General features: G+C 38.2%; 3 protein-coding genes across 4 annotated transcripts; 2 read left to right on the forward strand and 1 right to left on the reverse strand.

Moving 5' to 3' along the window:
* The first annotated feature begins 300 nt into the window (after positions 1-300).
* On the forward strand, positions 301-4578 carry LOC113107978 (perilipin-2-like). The gene is made up of 8 exons (XM_026270820.1): positions 301-374; positions 1421-1487; positions 1762-1957; positions 2063-2145; positions 2228-2459; positions 3341-3687; positions 3808-4026; positions 4142-4578. Exons 2-8 carry the CDS (start codon positions 1422-1424, stop codon positions 4244-4246), a joined length of 1248 nt encoding a protein of 415 aa, XP_026126605.1. The 5' UTR covers positions 301-374; position 1421; the 3' UTR covers positions 4247-4578.
* Positions 4579-5454: 876 nt separating this feature from the next.
* On the reverse strand, positions 5455-9880 carry LOC113107952 (uncharacterized protein K02A2.6-like). Its single transcript, XM_026270782.1, has one exon. The coding sequence runs from the start codon at positions 9709-9711 to the stop codon at positions 5773-5775; it is 3939 nt and encodes a 1312-aa protein (XP_026126567.1). The 5' UTR covers positions 9712-9880; the 3' UTR covers positions 5455-5772.
* Positions 9881-10086: 206 nt separating this feature from the next.
* LOC113107999 (AN1-type zinc finger protein 5-like) lies at positions 10087-19041 on the forward strand. 2 transcript variants are annotated; one of them, XM_026270847.1, is made up of 7 exons: positions 10119-10215; positions 12381-12416; positions 12532-12733; positions 12850-12955; positions 13132-13256; positions 15652-15759; positions 16444-19041. In XM_026270847.1, exons 3-7 carry the CDS (start codon positions 12574-12576, stop codon positions 16590-16592), a joined length of 648 nt encoding a protein of 215 aa, XP_026126632.1. In that variant the 5' UTR covers positions 10119-10215; positions 12381-12416; positions 12532-12573; the 3' UTR covers positions 16593-19041. The 2 variants fall into 2 exon arrangements, with proteins under 2 accessions (XP_026126631.1, XP_026126632.1); XM_026270846.1 differs by lacking the exon at positions 12381-12416 and having other exon boundaries at positions 10087-10215.
* Positions 19042-20519: the final 1478 nt, after the last annotated feature.

Consider the following 20519-nt stretch of genomic DNA (forward strand, 5'->3'; position numbering starts at 1 on the left):
GTTATAGTATACTAGATTATATTGTGTTCTCTTTTAAGACTATTGTATACAAGAGGGATTTTACAGTAACAAAGGTATTTAATAAAAAAGAAAAGAAAACTATACTTCTTTATCAGCAATAATGTAATAATTAAGATGATAAACTTTCTAAGGCTCTAAGGAAATAATGATATAAACTTAAAAAAAGACAAACATTTAAAAGTTGTTACCAATAACTGAGGGTAGTTTCATAATAAGAGGTTTCAGAAAGGCTGATTGGTCTGTTTTAAAGAACTCCGCCTAACGTTGCTCTTTTTATTGCATCAAGTTGACACAGACAGCATTACACACTTCTACTGAACGTGGGTCAGCGAAGGACAACGGATCAATAACAGGTCAGTCCATGTGACAGCTGTCTGAAAGAATGAGAAAAAGGCTATAGTGTGCGGGATGGAAAATTATAATCACTTTTCCTAGGTCAATTAATGTGATGTCAATAGACATATTATTCTCAAAGGGCGCGAGTTTACGATTGCGTTTTTTAATCCTAAGTTTTTTTTTCAAGCGCACTAAAAAACCCGCCTCAGAAACAAAAAGCTTTCAGTTTTGTAAACTACAGTATGAGAAATGAGTACACTGTAAAATGATGGTCTACTATTAAAGTAAGTTGTCTACCGTTTCGGTCTCGTCTATCTGTCAGATTCCACACGGAATGGCGCAACAATAAAATTCCTCAGGAAGTGGGTGAAAGTTTACTGCCCTTTTTTTCCTCCGTTCAACGCTCTTGATTTGTCATTACGAGAAATAACAAGAATGACGACTATACTATCCTACTAACGCCCACTTCTTTGAAGTGTAGCGAAGAGATGATGAGAGCGGAAGTTGAAAATTATTTACATTTATTAATTTAGCAGACACTTTTATCTAAAGCGACTTACAAATGAGGACAGTGGAAGCAATCAAAAACAACAAAAAGAGCAATGATATATATACTAGATTATATTACTCACATAATTTGTTAAAGTTTTCTTCCTAGGCTCAAAGATAGACGTTTTTCGTTATTATAAATAAAGCATACATAGTATGACACCATATAAGTTATTAATTATATCATTAGTTATTTCACAATACGAATTTATTATATTACCTATATTATATTATACAAATATCTGCCGTCATTTGCTTACCTTCACGCTGTTTCAAACCTGTATGAGTTTCTTTCTTCTTCTGAGCACAAAATAAGATATTTTGAAGATTGCTGAAAAAAGAATGGAAGTCAATGGTTTCATTACCACCATAAGGAAGAAATTCATACAGGTTTGGGAAAACATGAGTGTGAGTAAATGATAACGGAATTCAATATTTGGTGTACTATCTCCTGTGTTTGTGTTTATGAGATGGATCTCAGTTTTTCTGATTAATACCGCAACATCTTCCACAGAATGGCAGATAACATGAAGACAGCAGAGAAGGACACAGAGGCATCACAGGCTACTCAGGAACAACAGGTTGGTCGCATGCTTTATGACTTACGGTTCACAACAGAAGTCACTATGAAGACCTACAGACAGTTTCATAACAGAAGTCACTATGAAACACTGAATGTTTAGGTCATAAGGAAATGATTCTTGCATAAAGTGACATTCAATTTAGTGCACCAATCTGTAGAAAAATGGTTTTATGAACACTTCAGGAATTCATTCTGCTCTTTTTCATAAATTAAGTTCATTCTACATTGTAACTGAGAATAAACAGCAACAAACTTTAACATTTGTGTTTCAGAGTGTGGTGTCCCGAGTGAGCAACCTGCCGCTGGTGAGTTCAGCTTGTGGTGCGGTGTATAATGCCTACAGCTCTACTAAAGATAGTGTGCCGCTCCTGAAAGGAGTAATGGAGGTGGCAGAGAGCGGGGTGCGCACACTGGGCACTGCGGCTTCAACAGGTTCCAAACCCATACTAGACCGACTGGAACCACAGAGTAAGGATCTTAGTCTTAGATGTAGTGTGGTGTCTATAATTTGTGAAGTTGTTCCTACTGGTTTTCGAATAACAAGTTGTTTTTGTGTTTTTTTCTCTTGTGTAGTTGCAGTGGTAAATGAATATGCCATTAAAGGGCTGGAGAAGGTAGAAGAAAACCTTCCCTTTTTACATCAACCAGCAGACAAGGTAAAGTCTAGACTGACTTGTTCTGCATAAAACTTGAAGCACCTTAAATGCTATATGAATCAGCATTGTATTTCCATTGCAGCTGGTATCCGACACAGTGGGCATGGTGTACCAGTCAGTAACAGGAGCAAAGGATGCTGTGGTGGGGGCTGTGCTGGGTGGTGTGGAAAAGACACGTATGGCTGTGGCCGGTGGCATAAACACTGTCATGGGGTCCCGTGTAGGCCAGATGGTCAGTAATGGTGTAGATAAGGCCCTTACCCAATCTGAAGACTGGGTGGATCAGAACCTTCCAATCAGTGAAAAGGAGCTTGGTGAGTGTAGATGCACTTTAGACCCGGTAACATAATAAAAAAAAATAGATTAATTATTCTAGTTAAATGTAAAATTAGCTAAAACAATCCCAAAATGTTTCTGAAATCAGCCTTGGGATTGAATACACATTAGCACAATGAAATGGTGAAGAGCACATTCCTGTTGGAAAGACTTTTTTGTTTCAGTTCTGGCAATAGGGAATGCAGTGCAGTGCAGAAAACATGTCACTTTCAAGTCCCACTATTGCTTTGTTACCCAGAAATAAAATTAAAAACACACTGACCTGAATCTCAAATTGTTTCATACAATAAAACACTTTATTTCATGTATATTTATATTTATGTATTTTATTATATGTATATACAATATTGTTCAAAAGTTTGGATTCAGTCATTTTTACAAATATATTTTAATGTAGAAAGCATGGATTAAATTGTTCAAAGGTGACAGTAAATGTATATACATTGAAAGAAAAATCTATTTCAAATAAATGCTGTTCTTTTGAACTTGTATAATGGTTTCCACAAAAATATTTAGCAGTCTAAATGTTTTCAAAATTGATAATGTGATGATATTAAGAAATGTTTTTTGAGCATCAAATCAGCATATTGGAATGATTCCTGAAGGATCATGCGACACTGTAGACTGGAATATTGGCTGCTGCTTTGCATTCACAGAAATAAATTACATCTGAAAAGATATTCAAATACAAAAATGGGTTTTTAAATTGTAATATTATCTCTGTATTCTTGGTCAAATTAATGTAGTCTTGGTGAGCATAAGAAACTTCTGAAAAACATAAAAATATTTGAATGACCTCAAACTTTTGATATGTATGAATGTAAGATATTGACACCACCAGTGTTGTTTCTGCCTACAGCTGCGCTGGCTGAACCAAGACCAGGTGAGGAGGAAGGATTCATAGTAACTACTAGACCCAGCTATTTTGTCCGCCTGGGTAAACTGTCAGCCAAAGTTCGGGAGAGGGCGCTTGAACAGTCTCTCATTAGGGCCCGCAAAGCCAGAGACACTACGCATGCAGCTGTGACTCAAATGACCAGCACTATGGACCTGCTGGAAAGTGCCCGGGTTACCTTGACCAGTGCCAACCAGCAGCTAGGAGGTGCTCCGGAGCAGTTACTGCAAAGATGGAAAGAATGGAAGGAAGGGCAGCCCAAAGAACTGCCGGAGAATGTAACAGCTGAGACAGAGAAAGACAATGAAGAGGTACAGTTTGTATTCTACTTGGAATGCAATACAATATACATCTATGAATATTCATATGTCTTACTTCAGACTGTCTATCAGACACATTCTCAATGTGTATGTGTGGATGCCTCCTCATAGGAGATGGAATCGAGAGCCCTGACGATGGTACGGGGTTTGAGCGATCAGTTGAAGGTGGCTTGTTCAGGGGTTGTGTCCAGTGTACAGGGTCTCCCAGGCACAGTGCAGGAACAGCTTCTGAATGCTCGACATACAGCTGGAGAACTCCAGGCATCGCTGAGCAGTTCCAAAACACTCACACCCATGCTCTTAGAGCAGACACGGCAGCAGATTGCTCAGGTATAATCAATCTGGGTGTATGCAGTTTTGTACATAGCAGTTGTTGAGATCTATTTTATTCTATTCTAGAACTGTATGTAGAATTTAAATGTGTAATGTATATTTTCATTAACAGGTACGACAATCACTGGATGGAGTGGTGGAGTACCTTCTCAATAACACTCCTCTCAATTGGCTGGTTGGGCCTTTTGCACCTCAGAAAACAGAGAAAGGTGATTGAAAATGCAGTACAATTTAAATCTGATGTTTTGATGCAGAAAATGTAATACATGGTCAAAATTGTTGTATCTTGTATCTATTTCCATTTAAAAAAAATAACTAGTGTTAACTGGAGTCTTTAGACTCACATTAAATTGTTTATATTACAGTATAATGAACATAAAATGTCAAATTATCATTTCATTAATGTTAGTATTCTAAACCAAGCACTAAAAGCACTACCAGGTAGAGTAGGAAAGTTTTTGCTGTGTAGCATTTAAAAGTTTCTTAATTAGCCTATTTAAACACTGAATACATGTACTTTCTGAATAAAAGCAAACCATGCATACTTCACTGGTTTTGTAGTTCGTGATTTCTCTTGAAAAATAGATATGCAGATTTTTCTAAAATGCACAATAAATGGATCAATGAATAAAAAAACTTTCTAAGAAGGTATTTCTTTTGTTACCATTTGTGTTTGCTTCCTGGTCACAAATTAAGGATTCTAAAGAGAGGTCATGTTTTATAATGAACAATTTCAGCATATTAAAGAATACGTATGCAATGTCACAGAAGCCAATTCATCTTTATAGTGAGTATCTCTGCTCTGCTATGCTCTTGGGTGTAAGGCAAGACACGTAGTTTTTTTTCATAAACTGGTCATTTTTGTGGTTTTTGGCTATTTCGCCTACATAACATGTCTTATTTAAGACTACTGGAAAGAAAATGGTTAAAATACACATTTAATAGATTATTATTATTATTATTATTATTTTACATTTGATCTATTTACAGCTGTACATATAAATTATGCTACATAAATTCAAAAGCAAGTTTTATCAAAATGAGTTATTTCTCACACACTGACCCGGAAATCTAGACTTCACCAAAACGTAGTTTTATTCCTATCTATATTGTGAAGATTTGTTTATGTATAATTCACTGTGATTTATGTAACATTTTATTCCTTAAAACATCAAAGGTATTTTTTTTTCTTGCTCCTGACAAAATTTTCTGATTTATGCAGTGATAAAAGATATTCCCGCTGTAAAACAAACAAACAAAGTGAAACAAGAATTTTCAACTCTATCAGAAGTGGAACAGGCAAAAAATAAAACTATATAAACTGTGAATATAATATTAGGCTACAGCAACATGTGGATGCAGCTAAATGAATAATTCACAGAGAATGGAGCTGAAATATGTTTTGACTGTACTTCTCACACAGACTGCCATTCTCAAGAGTGCTTTATTGCTTCACATCTGTTAACAAACAACATAATGCAATGTAGCTAAATGGCGCCCTCTCTTGGTTAACTGTTACTATAGTCAGTATCAGTACATCTCCCTTTTTTTTTTTTTCTTTTTTTTTTTTTTTTAACAACAACTTAACAATACTTTCTCCTTATAACAAAAGAAGAAGAAGAAAAAAAAAATTATATATTAAATCAAAATCAACACTATCTTGCCGTATATTAAACATTAACTGCAAAAAACTTGTTGCATATTCAACAATACATAGTAAATACTATGTTTTACCAACATAACTTAACACTCTTCTATCAGTCTCTTTGGTTTCACTGCATGACGACGTGGTCTTCCCCCACCTGTTTCAGTGGAAGGTAAGGGTTCTGCAATGTTCCCAGTGATGGTTGTAGAGCTAGGTGAGTCTTTTTCTACTTGTGCTTGCTCTATCAGTCCATCAGAGATTACTGTATCTGTATTTTCCATACAGGTGCTTGGCACTTTCAGCAGGTGACGACGATTTCTTCGCAGTGTGTTACCATACTCTGTAAGTACCTCGTAGGATCTTGGTGTAGTCTCTTTGATAACCTCTGCAACCGGTCCCCATTTTCCATCACATCTGACACGTACCATGTCCTTTTGTTCCAGTCGGCATAACTGTTTGGCATTCTTGTCATAAGCTCTGCTCTGGCTGTTTGTCTTTGCATACTCTCCATGTCTTTTCTGAAGCAGGTGTTCTGCTGAGGGTAGCCGTGTTCTCAGCTTCCTGTTCATGAGAATTTCACCTGGAGACCGTCCACATTCAAGAGGTGATGCTCTGTAGTTTAGCAGTGCTAGATATGGATCCTCTCCAGTTTCAGCAGCTTTCTTTAGAAGACGCTTGACAATCTGTACTCCTTTTTCAGCCAAGCCGTTTGACTGCGGGTACAGGGGACTTGATGTTACATGTTCAAACCCATAAGTCTCTGCAAAGTCTCTGTAGTCCTGACTACTGAACTGTGGTCCGTTGTCACTCACCACGGTCACCGGAATTCCATGTCGCGCAAAGATGGCTTTAGTGTGTTTTATCACCTGCTGTGCTGTTGTGTTAGTCAGCATCGCCAGTTCAGGGTAATTTGACTTATAGTCCATGATGACCAGGTAGTCTCTCCCTGCTAGGTGAAATAAGTCCGTTCCGACTTTTCTCCATGGTTCCTCTGGTTTATTATGGGCCATAAGGGGTTCTTTTGCTTGCTGGTACCTGTGCCGCTGACATGTCTCGCAGTGCTGCACCAGTACTTCTATGTCCCTGTTCATGTGTGGCCAGTACATCAAAACTCTTGCACGTCTCTTGCATTTTTCAATGCCTAAGTGCCCTTCATGCGTGAGTTTTGCCATTTGTGAGCGCATGGAGTTAGGTATGACAATCCGTTTACCTCTCAGGAGCACCCCTTGCACGACTGAAAGCTCTTCTTTAAAGCTCTGATATGGATTTGACAACTTTTGGTCATTTGGCATGTGGATTTTTCCAATTACAGCTTGTAGCTCACTGTCCTCTGCCGTTGCTTTAGCAATCTGTCTCCATTTCTCCTCAGACACTGGTATGTGTTTCTGAATGCAGTCAACATGAACCTGCACTTCATGTTCTGTGTTACTTGATCCTGTATGGGTCAAAGATGCTCTACTGAGTGCATCTGCCATTACCAGGTGCTTCCCTGGTGTGAACTCGAACGTCAGGCTGTATTTCTGGAGACGGAGCATTAACCGTTGGATGCGAGGAGGAGCATCTCCTAGTGCCTTTGTTGAGATCGCTATTAGCGGTTTATGATCAGTTTCAAGTACCACTTCTCTTCCATAAATGTATTCATGGAATTTTTCACATCCAAAAACTGCTCCTAATGTCTCTTTTTCAATTTGTGCATAGTTTCTTTCTGCCTCTGTCATCGTACGTGATGCATATGCCACTGGAAACCATGCTGTGTCATGTTTCTGAAGCAGAACTGCTCCAAGTCCATCCTTTGAAGCATCTGTAGATACTTTCACTGGAAGCTCAGGATCAAAAAATTTTAGCACTGGTTCTTTAACTAGGCTGTTCTTGAGCATGTCCCATTCAGTCACATGTTCATGCTCCCACCGCCACTCAGTTCCACTTTCCAGCAAACTTCGCAATGTCTTTGTGTTGGCCGACAGATTTGGAATAAATCTTCCCACATAATTGACTAAGCCTAATGCACGTTGCAGCTCAGTCTTGTCTTTGGGTTGTGGCATTTCTTTTATAGCCTTTACTTTTTCGGGGTCTGGTTGTATCCCAGCAGCAGATAGTCTGTCTCCTAGGTAAGTAATGTCTCTCACCCCAAACTGACACTTTTGTTTGTTCAGTTTCATTCCTGTTTTTCGTGCTTGTGCCATCACCTTTCTCAGTCGCTCGTCATGTTCTGCCCTTGTAGCACCCCATACGACTACATCATCCAGGAAAACTCCCACACCTTCCATTCCATCGAATATTTGCTGCACAATTCTATGAAAAACCTCTGGTGCTGAGGCAATTCCAAAAGGCATACGTAGGAAACAATGTCTACCAAAGGGAGTGTTAAATGTGCACAGTGTTGCACTTTCCTCATCCAGTTTAACTTGGTAGAACCCTGATGATGCATCCAGCTTGGAAAAGAGCTGTGCTCCAGCCATTGTGCTTGTGATGTCTGATTTAGTTGGCAACTTATAGTGCTCTCTTTTGATCCATTTATTCAGATCTCTTGGATCGATACAAAGTCTCAGATCACCATTCTTTTTTTCCACAATGACAAGAGAATTTACCCAGTCAGTAGGTTCTTCTACTTTTCTTACAATCCCTTTGTCTATCAAGGTATTCAGTTCTTTTCTCAGTCTTTCTTTCAGGGCTATTGGCACTTTTCTTGCTGCATGGATAACTGGTTCTGCATTTTCCTTCAGCCGAATTTTGTACTGATTAGGTAAGCAACCGATACCCTGGAATACATCTTTGTACTCTCTCACTATCTCTGAGGTAGAATCTGCACATATCTCTTTTCTTTTGCTATGTGCTGCACCTCTAGTGGTCACTAGAGCGCTATCAATGACATGGACCCTCTTTATAAGCCCAAGTCCTTCACTTGCTTTCAGACCTAAAATCGGCTGCCTGTCCTCCTCCACCAGAACAAACAGTGCATTTATGGTGCGTCCTTCTCCTGAAAGACTCGCTCTGAAAACACCCATATGTGGAATCGGCTGATCGTTAAATGCTCTCAAGTCCAATTTTTTGGGTCTCACTTTTGGCTTTTTGTTCATCCTGTTATAATATTTCCTCGGCATGACATTTACTTGTGCACCTGTGTCAATTTTCATTGGCACCGTCACACCATCCACCATCAAAGGTGCTATCCATTCATCATTGCTACAGTCCTTATCAGACAGGATTGCTGCATCAACATACAGTGGTTCTTCGTCCTCACTATCACTTTCCTCTTGTTTCTGTCCGACTGCATGCACTTTTTTCTTTGTGAGACAGGACCTTGCAAAGTGATTTTTTCCTCCACACTTTCGACATTCTTTGCCATAAGCTGGACATTCTTTTGGAGCATGTTTACCTCCACATCTCTGACAGTCTCTGCCCTGAGGTTTCACTTTGTATTTCTGTGTTTGTCGCTTATCAAATCTTTTCTTTTGCTTTTGCACTGTATCAACAGCAGCAATTTCACTTTCGTTTTCAAACGACTTCAGTTGTATCTTTGCACTTTCTGCAGCTTGACATATCCCAACTGCCTTTTCAATGGTAAGTTCTGTTTCTTTTAGTAACAGCATCCTTACTCTTTTGTCTTGCACTCCTATTACAATTTGATCTCGTATCATTGAATTGCACAGTGTGCCGAAATTGCAGGATTGACTCTTAAGGCGCAAGTCTGTCACATACTGTTCTATTGATTCAGTCTCTTTTTGCATTCTGTTCCTGAAGACATACCGTTCATATGTTTCGTTCTTCCTCGGCGTGCAGTAATCTTCAAACTTGCTCAGTACTGCGGGCAGTGTGTCTCTTTCCTCCTCCGAAAAGACGAACGTGTTGTACACATCTAATGCAGCCCGACCAGCTACAGTTAGCAGCAAAGCTATCTTCCGTCGATCGTTTCTTTCATCGAGTCCAATAGCTAACAAATAAAGCTCAAAACTCTGTCTAAAGGCTTTCCAGTTCGCATGGACGTTACCCGTCAACTTCAACTCGTCCGGTGGGCGTATATTATTCATTACACTCATTTTTTACGAGTTAACTCCTGGTACCATGTTTTGACTGTACTTCTCACACAGACTGCCATTCTCAAGAGTGCTTTATTGCTTCACATCTGTTAACAAACAACATAATGCAATGTAGCTAAATGGCGCCCTCTCTTGGTTAACTGTTACTATAGTCAGTATCAGTACAAAATAGGAAGCTTTGACACTGAACTTGAAAATGAAAGCACACGCATTCCAAAAAATTGCACATGACCATTTTGCCTTCCCTAATATAACTGCATTTTCACCCAAATGTTTTTTTTCTCTTTTTTCAAACAAATAAACTGCATGTTATATAAATACCTGTGGGCTGGACTGAGGAAAGTGTGACGAGGTTTCGATGATGGCCAAAAAAGAAATGGTGACGTCACACCCGTTGTTTCGGATGACGTTTAGAGAAGCAGGCCGCACGCGCATAGCAGGAACTCTTGTCAGATTTCTGTGGATCAAGGTCGTCGATTTTCCCTAAGTCACACGGAAATACGGGTAAATATTCGAGCAAACGGGGGTTTTAAGCCACCGCAAGTGGTCGTGGTACGGTCTCGAGGTTCTAGCTGTCCGTTTTGTGTGCGTGCCATCACGTCAGCTAGCCGTTAGCAGAGCTAGCGCGTTAGCCTGGCTAATTCAGTATCACAAACAAAATTTATTTTCACATGGTCAGCGATTTTAACGCGGTCAGCTGTGAGTAATATTGACTACTTTCGAAGGAAAATGTTTGCTTTCGATGTCGCTTTGACGCTGACACCAATTCAATTTGTTGTTTGTCGCGGTCCTCGGGTCAAAGACAAAATGTTTTTCTAATTGCGGAGCGGTTCTCAGCTGATTTTTCCTGGACATGGTCCAAAATAACCTTATGTATTCCCCGTTTGCTTGGTAATGTGCCTTTTCAAATAGTTAAGTTAAACTACTATTTCAAAATTAAACACCTACTCGTTGTAATTTACTCGAATTGAAGCGCAATTGTTGTGGGATTGTAAATCGTCATTTGATCTGCATACTGTACAGATGTCAGTAAGTTAACCTGGATCATTCTTTGCTTTTTTGGGAAGCAAAATGCGAACAAAGGAACTTTTGTTTTCGTGCAGCACATTTTCAGCCTGTAGCAGGGTCACCAACAAATAAGTCAAAGGGTTTAAAGTTGGGTTAAACAGTTTTCACCAGTTTCATTGATAAACCTTGTGTCTTCTCTCTTTCTAAATAAATATTTTATTTCATAGCCATGTCAAGAGTAAATAAACAACATAAAATGGATATTATTTTTTACATCTTTTCAGCAAAGTCAAGAGCACAAAAGATATCAAATTTGATGCATTTAATGTTAACCGTGTCTGGCATGTGTTATGAGCCAGCAATTATACATTTATAGTTTTTAATGTGTTTTAGTTGGTAACACTTCATTTTAAAGTGTCCTTGTTACACCTTATATGTGTTTATAGTACTAACTTTAAATTATGCCTAATTATAAACAACGAACCAAACTAGGTCTGTGTATTGCCAAGAATCTGGTGATATTTATCACAATACAGGGGTTGTGATACGATTTATTGCGATACAATCCTATATATTTTTTGCAAATCTGTCATAAAGAACAAACCACCATATGCAAACCTTAGCAATAAATAAACAAAAACAATTATTTAACCAGAACACAGTGGGATCTGCATTTGTATTAATCAGTCCCTGTAACATTCAATGTTATTGAACCACTTTTTGTGCAGTATGAGTAAAAGGAAAAAAAAAAAATTAAGTGCTTGCAGGATCATTTAGTTAAAGGATACTCCACCCCAAAATTAAAATCTTGTCATTAATCACTTACACCCATGTCGTTCCAAAAAACGAGGCTTGTTACTGTCCCATAGACTGCCCAGTAAGTTACACTGTCAAAGTCCAGAAAAGTAAGAAAGGTGTCGTCAGAATAGTCTGTCTGCCATCAGTGGTTCAACCGTAACATTAAGTCTTTCATACCTTTCTTGACAACTTACTTGGCAGTCTATGGGACAGTAAAAAGCCTCCTGGTTTTCATCCAGAATATCTTAAATTGAATTCCGATGATGAACTATAAAAGCCCAAATGATGGAACATTTCAGCTTTGTACAATGAAAAAGGGACTGGGACAATTCTTTCATCCTCCATTACTAGCAGCAAGCTCGTGCCCTAGTGCTAGTATTTCCTCTCACTCAGACACTCTATATTTTCTTACACCCCTAAACCAAACCCTAACTCTGTAGCAGTTGCATATTGCTTATTAATATTGCCCAGTACTCATTTTTGAAGGACAATTTACAGTGGAACCAAATAGTTTTGCTCAACAAGGAAAATTGTGTCATTGCTTATTCACCCTTATGTTATTCCAAACCTGTATGCTGTTTATTTCTTCCAAGGAACACAAAAATAGTTTTCACATCTTCACATTAATATTTTCCATACAGCAACAGTACGGAGTGACCATGGGCTGTCAAGCCACAGAAAGGACAAAAAAAGCACCATAAATGTCTATGACTTATATTCAGTGTATTCACACAATGCTATGGTAGCACACAAGTTTTATAACGTTTATGGTGCTTTTATAGGCCTTTTTTTAAGCTTGATTGCCAGTGGATACAAATTTTTATGGAAAAGATCTATGTGAAGTAAATTTTTCTGTTTCATAGAAAAAAAAACTCATATGGGTCAGGAATGACATCAAGGTGAGTAAATATTGACAGTAAAAAAAATTTAGATATTATTTTCCTTATCAGTCCCGTTCTGCCACCTAATGATAAATATGCTTATGAAATACTAATTCTTAAATCCGAATTCTAGGATCGCCCTCTCCCGTCCCCCTTACCCCCCTTCTCAAACAGCATGGCTCAGGAGACAAATCAGACGCAGGTGCCAATGCTTTGCACTATGGGATGCGGTTTCTATGGTAATCCTCGCACCAATGGAATGTGCTCTGTCTGCTACAAGGAACATCTGCAGAGACAACAAGGAGGGGGACGAAACAGTCCCCCAGGTGAGAAAGGTAGGATACCTAAATGGTTTACATGGCACATGCACCTATTGTATTAGGAATCAAACATGTTCACTCAGTTTTGAAGTTAAGCAGAGTTCATTGTTAGGTTCCTCCATTTCTTCCAGCTGCCACATCTCCTGTAGGTTCCCCAGGTGCATCTGCGGTAACAGTGGAGTCCACCCCTGTACCCACTACAGAAGCCGTTACCCCTCCTGAAGAACGCACATCTAAGTAAGAAGTCCTTTATAAATCTGAGACCGTGCATGCTTCAATTGGTACAGCTTCAATAAGTGCAAAACAGTCTGTAGCTCATTGGTAATCTCTTAATGAGCACAAGCTGCTTATGATGATATAGGAAGGAATTATAACAAATAACCCCTGTATTTGGTTTAATTGTGTTTATGCAGTAGTTTGCCCAGTCCAGTAACCCAGCAGATGACGGCTATGAGCATCTCCCAGGACACAGCAACCACTGATTCAGACAGAGCGGAAGTAGAGGAGGAAGAGGAGGAGGGCTCGTCTAAAAGCACAGGTCTGCTGAGTCTCATATATGCACATTGTACAAAAATATTCTACTCCGAAAATATATTAGAACCTTTTGAAAAGGTCTTTCCCGGAAGAAATTTAGAATTTTTTTTATTGATGATTAAATTGAAAGATTCCATATCATTTTTATCAGTACTATTGTTGTTACTTCTATGTTTTTGTATAGTGATTGCTTCTTAATTATTTATTTTTAAATACTATTGTTAATGATACATTGAAATGATTGTTAATGTTGCCATGAATATAGCCTAAAATGGCGTTAAAATATAAATACATTAATACTGAATTATTTTCTGGGTTATTATAGTTAAAGGGTTAGTTCATCCAAAAATTAAAATTCGTCCATGTTCTGCTCGCCCTCCAAGCATGCAAGGTGTATGTGACTTTCTTCTTTCAGAATAATCCAATCGGAGTTATATTAAAAATTACCCCTTGCTCTTCCAAGCCTTTCAATGGGGTAAGTGAAAATAAGTTTCATTTACTAAAAAAATTAAAATGTTGCGGTACCAGGTTTTTTTTTTTTTTTTTAAGTACCGGTGGTACCCAGTCAACCCGGTTCTTAATGTTATATCCAAAAGATATGCAGATGCACTCTCTTCATAAAAGTTTTGAGAGATGGCGACTTCAAAAGGAGGAAACACACCAAACTAACAAAACACTTTAAAGACAGACACCCAGATCAAATGAAAGAGTTCAAGCAGGTAAGTTTCATTGTGTTTCCCATACATTGATTTATTTGTGGCGGCCTGGCAAAATATCAAAACTGACCACCACAAATAGATTTTCCAAAAGGCTTTGACTTCGTGAATAGACATGAGCATTGCGTGTGTCAAAGTCGAAACCCAGTGTGGGTGACTTTATATCACTGTATTTCTGAAGGAAACTGTCTGTCTTCAGAAAATGATGGATGTAATTTTTATTTCATCTTGCTTGTAATGCCTGAGCAGTGTTTGTGAGCACTGGCTCAGTGCTTATTTAATTACAGCCGTTTCTGGAGAAACCTCTCTCACCCGCTGTACAAGCGCCTGCTGATGTATGCAGACACAAATAGAGTGCAAGGCATTTTTAAATAAACGTGTTTTTGTTTTGCTTTGGTACCGAGAACCGTGGATTTTCAGTGGTATTGGTACAGAACACTGAAATTTTGGTACCGTGACAACACTACACGCATCTTTAATAAAACATCCCTCACACGGCTCCAGGGGGTGAATAAAGGCCCCCTGTTGCAAATCCATGCGTTTTTGTCAGATAAAGATCCAGATTTCAAATGTAATAAACACTTTTTTTTTTCTAACATCTGCTGACTGTGGGATGCGGAAGACGTGCAGGTGGATGATGGAAGACGTATGCGTCGCACACACTTTTCTGGGAAACAAAGTTTCCTTACTTTAGCAAAGAAAATTAGTCTCCTCTTGGCTTATTTTGAAATCCTCCAACGTTTTTCTTTACAGATCCTTGTTTTGTGCTTCTAATTCGTGACCAGCGTTTTGTTTTGATCTCTCTCTCCACACTTGTCAACAATCACTCAGCGTTGATGAACTACAACATCCGCCTGCACGTCTTCAGATTCCACACAGTCAGCAAAAGTGAGAAAAAAAGTGTTTATTAGGTTTGAAATCTGGATATTTATCTCACAAAAATGCATGGATTCACTACAGGGGGCCTTTATTCACCCCCGGAACCGTGTGAGGGACGTTTTATTACAGATGTGCGCAGTTTTTCACGTCTTCTGAACTGTTGACAACAAACACCCTCTTACCCCATCGAAAGGCTTGGAAAAGCAAGGACATTTTTTTATTTAACTCCGACTGGATTATTCTGAAAGAAGAAAGTCACACACATCTAGGATGCTTTCGAGGATGAGTAGAAGATGGACGAATTTTCATTCTCTGTGAACTAACCCTTTAACTAATGCTGAAACTATAAAATGGCTTTTGTTCCTTAAAATGAAAAAAGCTTTAACTAAAATGAAATTAATAAAAACTATAATATACAATAACAGCACTGGTCATGCATGGTCTCATCTTTTATATCAGTTGAATAATTATTAGCAGTGTATAATGTGTTAAAAAAAACTTTAATTTTAGTTGCACGATGCAATAGAATTTTAAATATACATTTTCTAAATATCTTATTATTGTTTTTAAATTACTTTAAATTGTACTTCTTGCTCATTAAACCATTGCATACATACCGAATTGTTCAACATATCAAAGATATCATTGGCAGATTATTTTAATATTAAACCAGTTGTTAGTAGAAGTATAATAAAAATTATTGGTTATTAAATTATAATTTGTGGTTTTGATTGATATATTTGAGATTTAATCTTGTTTATAAAGAAATAATCTGTCAAAGACTGACCATTTGTTTAATCACAGGGCCAGTAGGGGAAGCTACACAGCCTTCTTCAGATGGAGATCAGACTCCTGACAAGAGCAAAAAGAAGAATCGATGCTTCACATGTAGGAAAAAAGTTGGCCTCACGGGTAAGAACTAAGGGAGAAGCTTTTTGTTTCATGAATGAGGGCTGGGCCACACTTATCTTTGAGCAGTTTTCAAACTTTACAAAATATAGCATATAAGTTAAGAAAGTCAACAGATCTCCTCCTAGCTCAAATATATTTACTTTTTTGTTAGGTCTTATTCCCATTTCTTTCACAAATACAACGATTTCCCTACATGCATGTGTATTGATATTAATAAGAAATGTTTTTTGAGCACCAAATCAGCATATTAGAATGATTTCTGAAGGATCCTGTGACATTGAAGCCTGGAGTAATGATGCTGAAAATACAAGGAATAATTAGCATTCTCATATATATATATATATATATATATATATATATATATATATAAATGGACATTTAAACGTTTTATAATACTTCACTGTTTTTTTTTTTTTAGCCAAACATTTAAAAGGTAGTTTATGATTATTTTCCAAGATCAACCTAGTTGCTCATTTATTTCATGAAAATATAAATCTGTCAATTTGAGTTAATTTGTCAAGTTTCTGTGTAGTCAGACAGCATATTGCAAGTTAGTGCTGCATTTCACATGGTCCTGCTGGTATCCTGGCTATTCTTTAGAGACCTCAATGTTAAAACTTTCATACCCTTCGGAAATACATTGCCGACTGAAAGACTGATTCCACTTTCCTTTGTTTCCTGTAGGCTTTGACTGTCGCTGTGGTAACCTGTTTTGCGCTATCCATCGTTATTCTGACAAACATGACTGTCCCTACGACTACCGAGGAGCCGCTGCCGCCCGCATCCGCAAGGAGAACCCCATCGTTGTAGCTGAGAAGATTCAGAAGTTATGAGGACTGACAGCTAAACGAGCAAAAATAGTTTGACCTGCAAGTTTTGGAACCATGGCGCTGAATAACACCATTCTAAACTGGGTTCATGTCTTCATTGTAGGATAAGGTGGGTGGGGTTGTAGGGTACAGCCCCTGCTTGGCCACTCCCTAAACTATCATCTCCCTGTCTCTCCAAGAAGGCCGGTGTAGGGATGTGTGTGTGTGTGAATGTGAGAGAGTGAGTGAATGTGTGACCTGTTGAGAGATGTGTGTGTTTTTTTTTCTAGAGAGCCAGGGAGAAGAGGGATTGGTTGTCATGTGGGCATCCATGTACTTCGGGGGGAGGGTGGACTCTTTAGTTTTTACCCTGGCATTGATTTTTGTTAGAATATTAATATTATTTTTTATAGGAGCCCTGAGATGTGGGATCAGGAGTCCGATTGTAAAGGGTGGGTGGGGTGGGCCATCGAGAGGGAATTTCTCTGATATTGCAAAACTTTGAAGAATATAGATTTTAATGACTACTCCTACATTTACCCATGTAAGATTATTTTACTGTGTAATATTTTTTTTTTCTGATGAATTATCCCGACACGTCAAATCCCAGCCTGTGCATTTAAAAATATTTCTCTTTTATATATTGACTTATCATGCTAATGTTGGGTGCATGAATAGTTATTGGATGGGTTTGAAGGGGGGAGGGTTGGTGTGTAGCAAGAGCCTTGACATAAGCGAGTGACTGAGTTTTTTTTTGTTTTTTGCTTTTCTGTTTTAATGAGTGTATGGCATCAGAAGATCTATATTAATATATTGTACGTAGCTCGAATTGTGTGATTGCATTCTATTTATTTTGTATTATCATTTGGTTGGTTGGTACTGGAGGATTGGAAGCATTTGTTCCAAAAAAAAATTCAATAGGTTATCCCTTAATTATATTTTTGTCTATTTACATATGCTTTTAAAAAATAATAATATAGTTCCTGATGGAGTTGGGCTTTTCAGAATCGAAGCACAAGATCGTTCTTCAGTTTCTTCGCACAAACGCATCAAAAAGTGCAGTTAGTTTAGGCTCCTCAGTGCTGTCCGGAACCTAGCAGGCCCGTTATTGCTAATACAGCCCAGTGATTAACTTTCTTTTTACCTTTGCCATAAGAGCAGCAAAGCTTCATGAGCAAAGTATTCGATAACCACCAGCAACAATGCATGCTCGCACAAATATTAGGCCAAATGCAGAGTTTGCTACAGAAGCATATTAACATTGCAACACGAATGTAAAAGAAGCGTCCCATTGCTTGGGCGAATGAAGCCTGCTTTCCAAATGAACAGGATTCTAATGTAAATACTATGTGGCTTCCATTCAAAAATAGAATGTTTGGGAAAGAACGGGAAAGATTCAGCTGTTTTGTGTTTATGTAGTGTTTATTAACTACCCATACGTAAGGAGAAAGGTGCACTATGGTGTTCTGTCATCCTTTGAGTGACTCGTGTCTTTGTGCTGGTTGGTTTTAATTGATTTTTATTTTTTAAAGGGCTGAAACAACCATTTTGTATTTATCCTCCGTGTGGTCCAGCAATCTTCCCTCATAATGTTTCTTGATTTTCTGTGAATCTTATACAGTCCCTTGACTTGTGTTGATGTATCTGATTTGAAGTCCTGGTAATGACCTTGCTGCTTTATTAAGGAAATAACCTGAGCTTTAATTAGCACCGTCTGTGATTGCAGCATTATCCTCGGTGGGGCTGCCAGCTCAAGAGGGCTTTTGTGAAAGGCAGGTGTAAGTGGCTCAGCGAGCTGGCATGTGTACATGCCATGCTTGGCTGAGCCGGCATCCTGACAGCCTTTTAATGAGGTTTGGATCTCACGCTTTCTGTTTCTGTCTGCACCGTTTGCTGGAGGATAATCCTACCTTTCTAGGGTTCGAGTGTAGGGATCCAGACAGTGTTTGGGAATGCTAGACTCCAGTTCCTGGTGAGATTGTTGTAGTGTGGTGGGCACAAAACTGTGAATGTAGTCAACCACTTGACTATGAAGCTCCATTGGGTTAAAAGCCAGTTGGTCACCTCTATTGTTGCCTTCAGTGTCTGATCAGACTGTTGGCACTGTATGCCAGTGCATTAACCCTTAAATGCTAGCAATGATTAATCGCCTTCATTGCATGTTATTGAGCAAAATAGAGAAGTGACTTCTTCCTTACATGTAATTGAAGAAGAATTGCCTTGATTTTAGTGAAGGTGTCGAAATTAATTTTTCTCCCGGTAGTTCATCAGAATATTCTGATGGGTGATGTGAGTTTCAGCTCAGGCGTGTTCAGCAGTACGTTAACCAGCATTCATGAATTAATTTACCAGCGTGCCCAGTCCCCCAGAGACACCACCAGATACATTTTTGTTTTCATTTTAAATTTAAGATTGTATGATGTGTATGAGTAAGTATAAAACCAATAAAATCACAAAGTTTATTTTAAATTTACACAGTGTCTTCTGTGGTTCTTTTATTGTGGACATATATTTGCCCAGACCATCTAAAGCAGGGATCCTCAAATCTGGACCTGGAGATCCACTTTCCAGCAGAGTTTAGATCTAACCCTAATCAAACACACCTGAGCATGCTAATCAATGTCAATCAATGTCTTTGGGATCATTAGAAAATCACAGGCAGGTGACTTTGATCAGGGTTGGAGCTAAACTCTGCAGTGCATTGGACCTCCAGGGTAAGACTTAAGGAAGGGGGATCTAAAGCATTGGTTCTCATAAGGAGGACCCAGCGCAGTAAATCTTAAAATGATCAAAATCATTTAAACTTGAATACAATTTTAGAAGAACATGTAAAAAAACAATGTCAACATATTTTGAAGTTTTAGATCTGACGACATTTGAAAAGGGGCCTTGGACCAGAAGGTTTATAAACACAGATTCTTAAAAAAATAAAGATTCTTAAAAAAAATAAAGAAAGTTTTCGTGGTGATGCAGTTGAGGAATCATTTTGGGTCTATGAAGCATATATATATATATATATATATATATATATATATATATATATATAATTTAATCTGAAGAACATTTTCCCTCTATAAAGCACCTTGGAAAAACTGGAAATGTTTAATATATAAAGAAACATTTTCCATGGATGTTTAAATAAGTTAAAATTAGCTGAAAATATAATCACCCTTAGGCCATCCAAGATGTTGATGAGTTTATTTCTTCATCTGAACAGATTTGATGAAATTTAGCATTACATAATTTGCTTACCAATGAATCCTCTCCAGTGAATGGACTTCATAATCCAAAATAATGCTTTGATACCAACAAGGAACCTTTATTTTTAAGACTCTAGTGTGTCGAATTTTTGCTGAAAATGTACTTTGTGTTTTGAGTGGAGTAAACAAGATCTGTAAGCAGTGCAAATGTCCCTGTCAGTATATGAATCACCCTGCATGTTTGCCACATCGGCAGCTGCCCACCTCAGACTGTCTCACCAGCAGGCATCTGGCTACTGTCTGTGGGCACATATGTGGTTTTTAGTTACTGGGTTTAAATGGGTCGACATTGATCTGTAGCATGTCAGCAGTATCTCCACCCTTTCTTACTAGGGATCTCAATGATCTATTTCCTTGGTATTCTAAAGTCGAATACGAAAAGGGACTTGATTGTCTTTCACTTTTGTTTAAAGAAAAGTGAAAATGGGCTTCACAAACCGCACAAGCATTTATTTTATAGATATTAATGTTTTTTTATGCACATAACTTTGTTTAAATAAGAGTCTTTGGTAGATGTCTCTTGCTGCATGACTGTAATCATCAGCAGTCTGCAGATTTGACATCGCTGTAAGCAGATCTGACAGAAGTTCCCGGGACGCTCCTCCCTCGATGTCTCGGCAGCGTAATTTCCGGATGCGGTACAGAAGAGTAAAGACGTTTTAACAGGATGACTGTCATCCACTTTGTGTGA

The sequence above is a fragment of the Carassius auratus genome, chromosome 8 (assembly GCF_003368295.1).
Source record: "Carassius auratus strain Wakin chromosome 8, ASM336829v1, whole genome shotgun sequence".
Classification (NCBI taxonomy): Eukaryota; Metazoa; Chordata; class Actinopteri; order Cypriniformes; family Cyprinidae; genus Carassius; species Carassius auratus.